The following is a 14,019-nucleotide window of genomic DNA, read 5'->3' as shown; positions in this document are numbered from 1 at the left end:
GTTCTGTGGAAATGATGAGGGGTGAAGCCCTCCCTGGCCAGTGGGCTGGGACACACCAGCCCTCTGCTTTATCTGTGGCACCTTCAGCAGTTTCCAGTGAATGGAACCTGGCTGTGAGGCTCTGGAGAAACACAGACTCTATGAGGTGTGGCTGAAAAGTAAAAAGGACTCCTAGAGAGGAGACCATTTCCACCCCATAGAATTCAGAGGAAGTTATCTCTTTCAAAGTATCAACTGGGAAAACATATGTGTGTGTGTGTGTGTGTGTGTGTGTGTGTGTGTGTATGCTTATTCCATATATTGCCATCACTCTAACGATGTGACACTCTGTCTTGGAATTGCTTTCAGAGTCCACATTATACTTCTCTCAAATGCCTCAAAATTGTCTCATCCCTTGGAGTAGCTACATTTTTAGAATTAGCCTCATCCAGGCTAATCTGATATCTTATTTGGTGACTAAAGTTGGTAATCATACTGGAAATAACATTTTTGGTCAAAAGTGAAGCATGACGGTAAACCAATAAGATGGCTTTTTCTTGTATGGCCTGGAAACTGTCTCTAAAGCCATTCCCCAAATGCTTTTATCAATGGCAGCAGGGCGAAAAAAGTGTACGGTGTACAAAGATGACGACTTTGAGGATCCACATGAATGACACAACCAGACACTGTGACAAAATATTTACATGGATTGTCTTGTATGTTCCTCAAAGTCAGGAAAGTAGGGCTTCCCTGGTGGCGCAGTGGTTAAGAATCTGCCTGCCAATGCAGGGGACACGGGTTTGAGCCCTGGTCTGGGAAGATCCCACATGCCGCGGGGCAACTAGGCCCGTGAGCCACAACTACTGAGCCTGCGCGTCTGGAGCCTGTGCTCCGCAACGAGAGAGGCCACGATGGTGAGAGGCCCGCGCACCGCGATGAAGAGTGGCCCCCGCTCGCCGCAACTAGAGAAAGCCCTCGCACAGAAACGAAGACCCAACACAGCCATAAATAAATAAATAAATAAATAAGTAATTTTTTTAAAAATCAGGAAAGTATTATCACAATTATTATTGTTGTTGTTGTTGTTGTTATTATTCAACACTTTTAACAGAAAAGACTCATGGCGTTTGAGTAACTTTTCCAGGTCACAAAGTGGGTGAGCAGGAGAGCCAGCAATGAAACCCAGACCTCCCGACTTCTGAGCCCTGCTCTTATTCCTCTATGTACGTTCTGACTTGTACATCAAACAAGCAAACAAAACATACAACATTTTGCATTTTTTTACAAAATTAATACCTGCTGGAAGAGAAAACCTAGATCTCTTTCTACATAAACAATTTAAAAGAGCACAGTCAGTGCACATCTTAGAGACCGTCCGCCACATCTTCCTCAACTGAAGTCTCAGTTCCCCGACCCATCGTTTGCTATTTTCCTCCTTGGTGATTCAGAAAACCTTTCTTTTACTACTCTCACTCCTCTACATTCTTGTGTTGCTAAGTTTTCCCTAAGTTCCTCAAGTGGTTTCCCAGACTTTTTCCAGTCTCTAAGCTAACTCACACTGTAGACGGCCTCCTGGCTCTCTCGGAAAACGATCTCAGCCTGATCAATTTCCTCCTTCCTCCCTTTCTTCCTACTTTCCTTATTTTATCAACTCATTTATCCACTCATTTACAAACGCTTTGTTTTCTATTTACTTAGTGCTCTCCGTCATTCAACAGAACACATTTTATCTTTCTAAATTCCACAAACCTCTAGGATAATAGTCGTCAAGCTCGGTGGAGGTATCTTTTTTTTTTTTTTGGTGGAGGTATCTTATACCTCATTGGGTCCTGAGAGCCCAAGCACAGTCTTTCACATCCAAGTGACTGAATGAGTGAAGGAGCAAACCCATTAATGAAGTTCTGCACGTGGACAATTCAGTGTGCAATATGCAAATACCAGAAACATACCCGGAAAAAAAAAAAAAAAAAAAGACGTGAGCATCCATTTGTTTTGCTAGGCAGGTAGAAGAAAACAGTCCAGTGAATTAGAAATGCTTTCAGAGTGCCAACAGGGCCGAAAAAGAACCACAAAAGAGAAGCTAGCACACTAAAAAGCACTGGATATGTAGACATCAGAAATATCTAGAGGAAGTGCGTTTGGGGCACAGAGAGCTGGGGAATGTCATGGCTAGAACTGGTACCCAAGCAAATGATAATGGAGATGAAGAGCCTACGGTGAGTCTACACACAAAGAGAAGATGACTATCACCCCATGGTAGAAACTGTTATCTCAGGGGTTAACAGTGACTGGTCCTAGAAGCAAGGTGAGTGCAGAGGCTCAAGCACTGCCCTATCCCGAACCTTCTGACATCCTCACTGCTCCCACACACTGTGGGGTCCTTTCCTTGCTGACGCTCCTGCCCTGGGCGTTGTCACACAGGCACTGCAGAGAAGTCAGGAAGAGAACTGTGAGAATCGAAGGCTTGAGGAATTCTACCCCACAAGCAAAAATCCTTTCCTTAGCTTATAAAACTGACTCCTTAGGGTTTCCCAAAGGGTTGCTCTGTATCCACAGATCTAATCCATCCTCCGTCCTACCCTCCATTCACACATGTTCCGTAATAGACAACGTAGGTTCATTTTCTGCTGTCTCTTCTTTTTTTTAAAAAAAAAGAAAGAAAGAAAGAAAAAAAGAAAGAAAGGGAAGAAAGAAAGGAAAGAATAACTTTGGGGAGAAGATGACAGCAGGTTGTGTGTGTTTCTGTGCATGGACCAATACATTTTAAGGGAGGGAAGCCTCTAGGTTCTGCCTTTGAGTCATACTTAATCTACACTTTGTCATTTGAAGCTATATATTGAATTATCATAAGATTTAAAAGAGATTATGCATGTAGAGTCTTTAATAGATATCAAATGTCAGACAATGTTAATTTTTATTAATATTAGTATTAATAATAGATCCAATTTTTAAAAAAGCATTTTCTGAGATAGTGAAAGAAAGAATGCTGTGAGTGAAATCCTCATTTATTCATAGAGTTAAATAATTCAGTGTAACACTCAACTAGGAAAATTTGGGAAATTAGACCCAAAGGAATTTTCATTGTTTTGCCCTACCACAGTCTTGTATTTGAGTGTGCCTAGGGGAATACTTTTTAAGGCATACATGGGTGGGAAGCCCTTTGTGGATAAAGGGAGTGACTTAAGAATGCAGCTTTTGTTGTTTCTTTCTCTCTCTCTCTTTCTTTTTTTTAAAGGAGACTTGGTACAGTGTGTGAAAAGACAAAAAGAATACAGTTACTAAACATAACATTTCCCGAACTCACTCCCACCCTCATACTCAAACATGGACATGATACTTCATTTTCTTCTAGGAGAGGGGCAAGCTGGCCTAATTAAAATTTGTATACATTTGGAGAGATAACAGGGATGATGGTTCAGATGATGATGACCATGATGACGAGGATGGCACAGATAATAATGTCACCTTGTATTTCCTTTGCTAATCGCAAAGCACTCCACACATATTATCTTGCTTATCCTAGGCTGCGTTGTTTGTTGGATGGGGGGTGTGGGTGTCACTATATACATTTTCCAGAAAGACAATGATTTTCCAACAACTTTCCAGCAACGCAATGTCAACACTGTCCAGAGCAGCACTCTTGCCTACTTCATTCAGTATCCGATTATTCTCCCAAATTTGGCTGATTCGTTAATTTGGAGCACTTGTTAAGAATATAGATCCTGAGCCTTATCCCAAAGATTTTGTTCTGCACTGTCTTGGAATCTGTTTTTTCATGTTGTTTTTCAAGGATCCCTTGGGGGTTCCTTAGATCAGGCAGGTTTGGGAAATGTTGCATTTTTCTAACTCGAGGTGGTGAGGAAGGGATACAGGCTGAAGGGGACTTTGGTGACTTTAATGCCTCTATTTTCATGGTAGCTTTTCTGATCGATTGGAGGATAATAGAACTGTCTTGTCATAAGCTCAATAATCACCATGAGTGCTGCCCTATCCAAGGCATATTATTATCTGAAAATACAGTGAATGCTCACTGGGGCACAATAATATTGAAAGATCATTTGGCAGTGTCTCATTAGTACCTTTTCTAGTGAGGAGAGGCAAACAGAAGACTGATCTGAGAGATACTTACAAGTTTGTCACCAGATTCTATGTAAAATTGGCCTTTGCTAGTTACCAGTCAACATCCAAAAATGTCTTAAATTAAATACAATAAACATAATTAAAATACATGAAATGTGTGCCTATTGCTTACTTAGAACTTTGTAACATATATTCTTTAAATTAGGTGCATTTTTCTACATTATAAAATTTTTCTCATGAATAAGTTATTTAAATTTTTTTATTATGGAATTTTTGATACTTAAATAGAACTCACATATTATTTAGCACTTGGGTTGTTTTCAGTCTCTTGTACAAATGCACAATGCTGTGATGAACACCTGTGTGTATGACTTCATTTTTCTCTTCTTTTCCCTCACTTCTCAATCTAATCACCCACCAAGCTTTCTCAACTCTCTGAAAAGACTTGTGAATTCATTTCCTCATCTCCACCCCCAACACCAACACCCCAGTTCAGATCCACATGATCTTCAGTGGGTACTTGGCCTGTAACGGCCTTTGGATGAGTATGAGGCTGCCGCTAGTCTCTCTTCCTTTCGATCTGTTTTCTATGCAGCTTCCAACATCGTCATTCTAACATATGTACTTGTTCCTCTGCTTAGAAATGACTGATGATTTCCCATTGCCCGTAAAATATAGTCCACTGTTATTTACACTGACTTCTAATGCTCTTCATGCTACTGCCTTAATCTACTCTTGGAGATCATGTTCTGTTGCTCCCATACACTTTCAACTCTTTCTGTCCTTTACTGTCCCCAGTCCCCTGAGCTGAACCAGCACTCACTGTTTTTGGTCCCTTGGCATGAGGTGTTCTCCTTCTAACCATATGGAGAACTCCACCTTCTTCTAAGTTCAGCAGGGAGCTTCCCCTAGGTAGAATCACTTGCCCTCTCCTTCAAATACATATATGTATTTGAATTTGCTTCAGTCGTGGCACTTAGCTTGTTAATTATTCATGGTTCCGTTCGGTGTCCCCATGTGACTTCCATGAAGCCAGTAGTCACCTTCTACTCATCTTTTTATTTCCAACACCTACCTTATTGCATGCCAAATGTTAACAAAGTTAACATTTGTTGAGTACATTCTGGGTACCAAGCACTATGCTAATCACTGACTTAGAATTTACTGATTAGAAAATGAAAGCTTAGAGAATTTAAGTAAATTGACCAAGATTACATAGCTAGTAAGAGGAAAGTTGGGTTTTCAATCTATATGGTTTCACTCATAACCTTTTTGCTGTTCGGACTCAATGAATATGCCGTTTTGTTTAACTGTTTCAGTTAAAGTTATAACAAAATACCCAGAGCAGATATTCAGGCAATACAGTTACAATTAAATTATATTTTCCCATGATTGTGACATTCACTTGCTTTCTTACTGTTTAGAAAACCAAATATAACTTTAATCAATTCCTGGTCAAAAAGTGATTGTCAGACCTGGTCTTTTTACAAATTAGTAGAGATAACTCTACTTATTTAGTGAACGTATAAGAAGGCAAAACAAGTTAGCCTATAAGGAAGAAAACAGGCTTTGACCCCTCTAAAAGATCATAAATTTAAGTAACAAGCAGTCATACTCCATGCACTTAAGCAAATCTTTTAGTTCAATGTTTTTCCCGGAGAGGTCTTTTTAACGTGGGGATTTTTGTAAAAGTAAACTCCTCTGGCTCAAAAAATTTAGAATACTCCACATTCATCAGATGTATTGAATATAAAAGTAAAACAAGCAAAAAGCTCCCCACAAAAGCCAATGTCTAACACTCACATACACAATTGTTATTAATTTTTTATTAAAGCTATTAAGCATAATGTGTACACAGCATTCTTCAATCACATTCCTAAAACAGCTTACTGCGCACTCATTCTCTGCAATCATTAAAGCGTCACCACAATCTTTGCTCTTGTTAAAAGAAAGGAGAAAAAGAGCTGCACGATGAAGCTAGTGCCTGCTAGTGGCTGATGAGGAAGGTGAGACGTCCAGGGCAACGGCTGGGTCTTCGTCCGCGCCCCACACTCGCTGCCCTAACATACATTTTTAGTTCGATGTCCCCTCAGCCCTTACGTATTGCTCTCACTGAGGTCTCTTTTGCCTTCTTTAGTGGCTTGTGCTTCCAACTACTATCTGTTTTATATATATATATATTTCTTTTCACGTTATGTACACTAGTTGTTTTTATTACACACACACATGCGCACACGCAGATTTAAAAGGCAAACCTACATAAGTCACTAGCATTGCTATTGTCACATAAAGTAGTTGTTTAGTTTCCTTTCTTCAGTGGCGCAAAGTGTTAAATGATTAGTCCCGGTAATAACAAAATAACTGTTCCAGTTAAAAATCTTTGCTTTTTTTTTTTCTTCAATGGATTTTAGAAACTGCTTTGTGCTTTAGCAGAACAATAAACAAACAAGAGTAAGTGTCTTATTGTATTTTGACTAACTAGTATATTTGGATAGTTTACTTTTTAAATCCTCTGCTTACCAACTGATTAAATTCTATTGAAAATGCACTCTTTTTTTTTTTTTTAAGGAGTTAGGAATATTCAGGGTAAAAAATATGAGTGGAGATATACCTAAAATTTTTTTTGGACTAAAACTACTTTTGCGTTATTTTACGCTTGTCCCTGCACTCCCTCTACAGGTAAAGAGTGGGCAATTGTACTAGTTTTATTGCACGGATAGAAGTTGTATTTTCTCCTTAGTCTGCCAATCTTTACTTATCTGAGGGCCTCTAAGATATAAGCTATGGATATAATAAAAATAGCTCTAAATACAAAGACCTGTCCAGTGAGAAATCGGCACAGGATATTTTCAAATTTTTGGGTCCATATACAAAGAAAATCCAATGTTATATCTATTACCCAGAAATCAATATCCTGTAAGATTTCTTTTACTTTCTCCAAAACATATACTTCCATGGTGGGTCTGAAGGCTACCCTCATTTGATGGATAATTTTATAGGGTTATGTATAAGAAGGATCCTAAACTTGGCAAAAAGGAGTCCTGCATTTATTCCTGGCTCTGCCTCTAAGTAGTATTTTCTCTCACTAGGTCTCAGTTTTCTCATCTTTAAAAGTTTAAAAGAAAGTTTAAATAAATTTTCTCTCAGTTACATTCTCACATGAAAATCCTCAGTTTAAATATGATTAAATAAAGGGACAGAAAATATGGAAATAACAAACATTGTAAAGTGATATCGTGGGGACGTGACAAGGTCTCATGAGATGGCCACAGAACTCTTTTCTTGAGTGAACATCATTTGAAAATGAAATGCTCAAGAGAACCAATTGTGCCCCCAAAGACATGGCTCTACACCAAAACCCGAGCTCAATGTCACAACGCAGGTATGGCTTGGGCAGCTCTGACTCTTTGCTGCCCTCTCATGTTTCTACACACTCTTTAGTTCTGCTACTCACCATCCGCTAAGGACCTATGCACGTGAGCCTTGCACTAAGTATAGGGATTCCTAAAAATGTCCCATCGTTACTGTCTGCAAACCAAATCATAAATGAAGTGCACGAGTAAAGCTGACACATCACCAAGGTCCTCCTCCTCTACGCTACCCGTTTTTAAAATAGCTTTAGGAACAACAACAAAATGTCAGGCATGGAGGAGGGTTGTAGGAAGAAAACACTTGGTGAGTTACTCATGACAGGTTTCTGTTCCTCGTCTAACCTACCTCCTTGAATTCCTGCAACAGCACTGAGAGGAACTCCTATCTCCATTCTTCAAATGAGGGAATAAAGCGAATGAGAGAGACAGGGTTTACACTCAGGCCCCCAAATGCCACACACCAGTCTTTTTGTTATATCACACTAAAGAACAAAGAGCCATTTAGCAGGAAGGCTCTTTTCTAAATGCACATTTGGAAGCTTTATTTTTTGAAAAATTGTTAAATCGTTGTAGAGCTATGTATTTACCTATTATGTATAGAAATAAAATCTGGCAACCAACTAACATGCTTTAGCCCTAATGAGATAAAATCAAACTTCCCTGGCTTTAACACATGTCAAATGGAATAACCTCCAAGGGGGAAAAGAGTAGTCTAAGTTCTACGGGAGCAAGTTTAGAAGGCGTAGTGTGACAGAGAGAGAGAGTTAAAGTTCTCAACTCTCCTTTTATAAAACTCAAGAAGTTGACTTATGGAGAGTTAATTTTCTGTCTTCAAAGTTCTGTGACTCAAAAATAAGTTCTTCAACTTTGAAAATAATCCTGAACAATAGTTTATCATCCACACCACAAAGGCACCAATGCCTGTGGCTGTGATGAGAGGTCGGGATGTAGCGCTGGGAGCAATTAGAGGCCCCACTTACAACAGGCACAAAGGAAGTGTGTGCATTTTGACCATTTTGGGGGGGATCCATAACTTTTACTCCTATGACCTTGCCAGTTTGTCTTTCACTCTTCCCTTTCCTTTTCTCATCTCTCTGGCCTGTTCTTTCCATCACCCCTAGTTACATACGGCATGAATCCTAAAAACAAAAACCAATAAAAACAACAACAAAGCAAGATAAAATGATGCACTGAGTGCTTACTCTATGCTAAGAGCATTGTACAGATGAACTCATTTATTTAGCAATAACTGCATGACGTATGATCGCTGTTTTGTAAATGGGAAAACAGGCAGGGATAGGCTATGTAACCTGCCCAGAGCCACACAGCTACCATGATAGAACATGGCTTGGATTCTGGACATGCAGAGCAGCTTCTCGACCCCCGCCCCCCAATTCCAGGAGCGCCCTGTCAGTGATGTTCTATGGAGCTGCCCTCCAGAGGTGCCTGTCCACCACAGCGGCCTTTTGGACCAACCATGAACTTACCTGTATACTACACTGTTCCTCTAGAATCTAAGAAAACTTTCTAAGAAGGCCAAGTTCCTCTTCCAGCGTGCCCCACTGACTCTTTTTAACACTCTTCTCCACTTCACTCACTTGCCAGGGAGCGAACTTGGAGTTAAATCCTGAACTGTCAGCTGCTGAGGGCAGGAATTCACAAGCACCACCTTTTCTGTGTGTCTGAAGTCTTCCATCGAAGTCTCAACCACTACTGTTTCCATGATTTATGGTTTTAAGGGCATACTTTTTCAGAATGAGCTCAGAGAGAAGAATGTCCCTTGCTGTTGCCCTCATTCCCTCACCCCCTCATCTGACTTTTTCACCTTGGTTTGCTATTCTTGGGCAAGGAAGAAGGCTTCCATTCACTAGTCATTTAATTTCCTGTTGTGCTTTGGGATGAACACAGCCGCACAAAGCCCTTAATGACAGTTAATTCGTTTCCCTTCCTAAATAAGATACTTCTAGAGCCCCACCGTCCCCAGGCCTCAGGTCAAGATCATGTGGGTACAAATGAGGCCATATTAGCCCAGATTTCCGTGGCCCACAGTCCCCTCTGGTATTGCTTCTGGGCCTCAGCACTACGTGAAATTTCTGGGAGCTTCGACGGGGCCTCTCATATGTGTTCAAGACCAAGTCTGTGCCCTCTGAGTGCAGCTACTCCTTCTTTAATCAGTGCCAGACGTTGGCCAGGGTGGCCGGGCAGCTGCCCTGACCACGGAGCACCCACAACCTCTTGGTGGACACAGCAGCCTCCACTGGTACCTGCAGCTGCTCTTCCGGTAGGATGCTCTGTGGGGCTGGCTCATATGTGACCTCAGGCTACAAGCTTTCAGGGACCAAAATAGCACTGAGTTCTGCACAGACTGCGAGGTCAGAGGAGTCTTACTTATTGCAAAGATAAAGGGGGTGACGGTCTCCCTCTTTATATGGGTCAGGTCTAGTGCTGGGAGCAGGGCTGGGGACCAGGTTCCATGTGGTCTCTCTCATTAGAGGCCCCAGGTAGATTTGGGCTCTTTCATATTAAATTGGGGTTTCTGAAGAAGAAATCTGTTACTCAAAGAACTTACTTTAATCTGTAGGAATTTCAATGATTGTTCATCTCTTGACCAGTGCCAAGAAGAAAATGGGTAAACCAGGCATAAGACTATGAAATGCCAGTTGAAAAGCATCACCAATAAGATCTTGAAAGATACACGTGGAAAAGAGAACCAATAATGTAATAGTCAGTGGAACACAAGTCCCATTTGAAAGGCATTCAGGAAAGACCAACATTGACGACTGTCCCAGAATCACTTTGATGTGGTGACCACAAAGGAGCCCAGTTGGACATGATGAAGTTAACTTTCAAGCAAAGTAGAGTCACTAATAATGTAATAATGAGCTCCTCTGCATATCATGAGCTGGAGTCCAAAGAAGACACTTGAATCAAGTGAACTATTGGTCTAGTTTGGAGAATATGTTAATTGTCTTCTGGTAATAATTTTAGAAAACATGGGTTTTCTTCTCCAGGCAATTATTTTAATGAATCAATTGGGGTTTCAAGAAATGATCAAATGAGTTCAATTCGGTTTCAGGTTTAGCAAAATGAGATCATCTGTTCTGTTTTTGGCTCGGCTGAGGTCAAGCCCCATGTCTAAAATAGACTAATAGGAATCGGAGTAATTTTATTCTTCTGACCTCTACGCCCCTCATCCTTCCATCCACTTCTCTTCCCCAAACATCTGTTCTTTTGATCTCATTGAACTTTTCTGTATTGTAAAATTACTTCTTCTCTCCTCTTCCAGACTGAACTTAATCTCAACTCTCTGGGTCCAAATCAGGAGTACTGGAATGGTGTTCCTTCCTACACACAACTGGGAAATTCATTAACCAAGAAGGTACCTTTTATTTATGCTTTGACTTTCATTAAACCAAGCGACCGTATATTAACATCATGCTGATAACACAAGCTCGGAAACATGGTCAGCATTTCGAAGGTAATGCTATCTCTCAAAATACAAATGCCCAGAGCAACACTCAACCGAGTAAGAGCAAAAATTTAACTTGTTTAAAAAAAATGGCACATCAGTTAAGTTTTTCCAATAGGTTAAATGGACAGCTTGCGAGATCAGTGAGAGAAATGATAATATAGAGAAGAAAGGATTAATTTCTTAAAGATTTTAGAATTGCAGAAACAATTGGTGCTAATAAGGTTGACTCTTGGAAAATATGCTTTTTTCCTAGATGTGAGAAGAATAATCTCCCAGGTCCTTCTTACCTGTTAGGGTGGCTTTGTTGATGGACGGTTGGTTGCACATGGGTGATCTTCTGACAAAGAGAGAAAAATACAGAGCTGTAAATATATGATACTTTGTTGGTCTGAGGACTCTCTGAGTCATTTCAGATATGCCATTTAAATTTAAGGATTATTTTTAAGTTAGGACATGCAAATGAAGATTTCTTTCAGACTAGCCAGTCAAGTTCCTAGGTACCCTTTGTACTATAGTTCAGATCACGTGTCAAAAAAAAAATCTAAATCACATGGTGATAGACTTTGGGGTAAATAAAGCTGATGTAAACGTCACAGAGACAAGAGAGAAGAGGAAGTCCTTATTGATTGACCATATTCAATTAAGCCAGGGCTTACAGAGCAAACACAGACTTTCTGAACTTGAAAAAGCAGTCAGTCTACAATTGGTTTCTCTAATACAGTGTTAAGAAACTTTTATTTTTGGCATAAATTCTCATGATTGCCTATACATTATCAGAAGTGAATGACCCCTTGTAAACTAGATTGCACTTTGAGAAGCTATTATACTTCAACTTTTTCCTTTCTATTTCCTTATATTAAGAAACACCTCTGATTCATTTGTTAGAGAGGTATATTAACGATGGGGCCAAAGAGATGCTACAGAGACTTTAGAAACACTATAAACTAAAGGTACTTAAATCAATTCTATTTTGCATTCTCTAATTTTTCAGATGTTGGCGAAGTTTCACACGATGATTATAAACCCCTTGGGGTAAAAAACAAAAACAAAAACAAAACCCCATGCTATTTGATTAACTTGTATTCCCTGCAGAGCCCAGCACAATGTAGCCACTGCTTAATCGATTATGTTGAAGAAAATATCATTTATGGAATCTCCATTAATTTTTTTTGAAATGTAACCTTATAAAGTTGTTACTTACAATTGAAAGCTCTTAAAATTAGTGATCTTTAAGAAAATTTTAGAAAATAGATACATTCAAGGGTGTCTGAAAAATGTTTGTTTTCATTTCTGGGGGTTGTTTGTTTTGGTACTTCTAGTAGTGGCTAACGCTTAATACGGACTTATTGCGTGTCGGACGCTGTGCTAAAGGAGCACTTTAGATGAATTATCTCATTTAATCCCTCATAAGAAACCTTAAGGCAGGCAGACTCATGGTTCCCATTTTACCAATGAAGAAAACACAGGCTTTGGAAATTTAAATCACTTCTTCAAAGTAAGAAAGCTGAGATTTGAACTGAAGCAATGTGATTCTAGGGCCTGCACTCTGCTATGTTGCCTTATTTTTAGGCTGCTTTCGTGGAACCTGTGCAGATGGAAGGTTCCTGCAGAGCCCTGGTCCAATCTGCCTTCCTGAGATGATGAATCTCTTAGCAGGGCTGGAAGATACATGGGGAAAGCAGTCTGGTACTTTTTAAATTCCCACTGCCTTAGTTCCAGTCAGCATCTGGCTCTGTCTTATTGCTCTTAAATTTACTGATATCAGTTTGGGATTGAAAATTTGCATTTGATTGAAAACGCACCAACATTTACTTCTGAGTTATTTTAGTCTTTATTATGAAATAAAATGGGGGAATTTGAAACTTAACTAATGCTTTATAAAAAAGAAAGTTAATGTTTAAAACTGCTACTCTGAAATAGTTTTGGTCTATATACTAACAGATATCTACTTGCTGAGAGCTTATTATTCAAATCATTTATATAATGATTACTCCTTTTTAGCCCTTGCTCTGTGAAAATTTAGAAAGCATTCATTTTGTCTAGGAAAGCCATCAAAGAAATATTTTTAAACTTTTCTATAGTTTTGGAAACCACATCATGGACTTGTTTCTTATTATCTTCTTTTGATTTCAATCCTACAACTGGCACTTGGGAACTTGATATTTCAACAAGTAACGACAAGCAGAAAATATCAATCATTTGATCCATGGCTACAGTGATAAATCATTTAATGAAGAATGAGCCAGAACTCACTTCTGGAATGGAAAATCTCAAGGACAAGGAAGAGCAAGGGCACAGGAACCAGCAGCGAGTTAGCAAAAGTCAGCCACGTGCAAGTGAGGACCTTCAGGGGTCAGGGCTTCAGAGGCATGCTTCTAGGCTCCCTTCTTGTAGTAAATAGTAAAGGTGGATCATGCAAGCTAGCATATGCCTTCCACAAAATCCAGCGGTGAGCTTGGGAGTGTTCTAATGGCACTGTGAGTACCCTGCGGGGCAATTCTGGCTCCCTCGACTCATCACGTGATGATGCACTATTTTGCTATCCATATCCATTTTGCTATCACTGAACAGAACAGAGTTTATCTGTGTGTAGATTGAGTCCTACTATTCTGATACCTGAAAAGGCTGATTGGGTTTGAATCAGTAAAGGAGGTACAAATCTGTACCGACCAAAAGAGAGACCACAAACACCTTTACTTAGGGTCTGCCAGATAACACTGTTTGGTTAGGTTTCACCCAGGGCATTATAAAGCAGGTCAAGTTCAGGCATAAAGTATGATTTTCTACCCTCCTCTAGATGCTCTTTTCCATTTTAATCTGTTTTGTCCCTGTAAGTCAGCTGAAAACCTCTGTCTCATATAGAATGGGCCTCAGATCATCTCTTTGGGGACAGAAAGGCCAGCCTGATGCCTTCACACCTGTTGAACAACTATGTATCCGCCACAGGTAGAGATGCTGCTACACAAGTGACCAAGTCTGAAGGCAGCATAAAAGGAATTCGTTATAAAGTTTTGTTCACCTTTCAAAGACAAAAATCTCAATTTCCTGGACAAAAGTTGAGGCTAAAAAAGTTTGTAAGGGACACCAGTAATTTCATTTCTCTTGCAGGGTGGAGAC

The 14,019-nt window shown here is 39.8% G+C and overlaps 1 protein-coding gene across 21 annotated transcripts in view; it reads right to left on the bottom strand.

Annotated features, from left to right (window-relative positions):
- The window catches only part of PDE4D (phosphodiesterase 4D), a 1,115,543-nt gene that overhangs the window by 175,938 nt on the left and 925,586 nt on the right, over positions 1-14,019 (bottom strand). For 20 of the 21 annotated variants that reach the window (XM_082457172.1, XM_082457178.1, XM_082457175.1 and 17 more), the window contains one exon: positions 11,190-11,239. The exons of the other annotated variant lie outside the window; for it this stretch is intronic. In XM_082457172.1, the coding sequence (XP_082313298.1) occupies positions 11,190-11,239 (50 nt within the window). The remainder of the gene's footprint in view (positions 1-11,189; positions 11,240-14,019) is intronic. 21 annotated transcript variants of the gene reach the window in all.

This window comes from Balaenoptera physalus (assembly GCF_965194825.1).
Source record: "Balaenoptera physalus genome assembly, chromosome: 3".
In the NCBI taxonomy this organism is placed as follows: domain Eukaryota; kingdom Metazoa; phylum Chordata; class Mammalia; order Artiodactyla; family Balaenopteridae; genus Balaenoptera; species Balaenoptera physalus.
The sequence above is the reverse complement of the archived record's forward strand: the minus strand, read 5'-3'. Positions and strand labels throughout refer to the sequence as shown.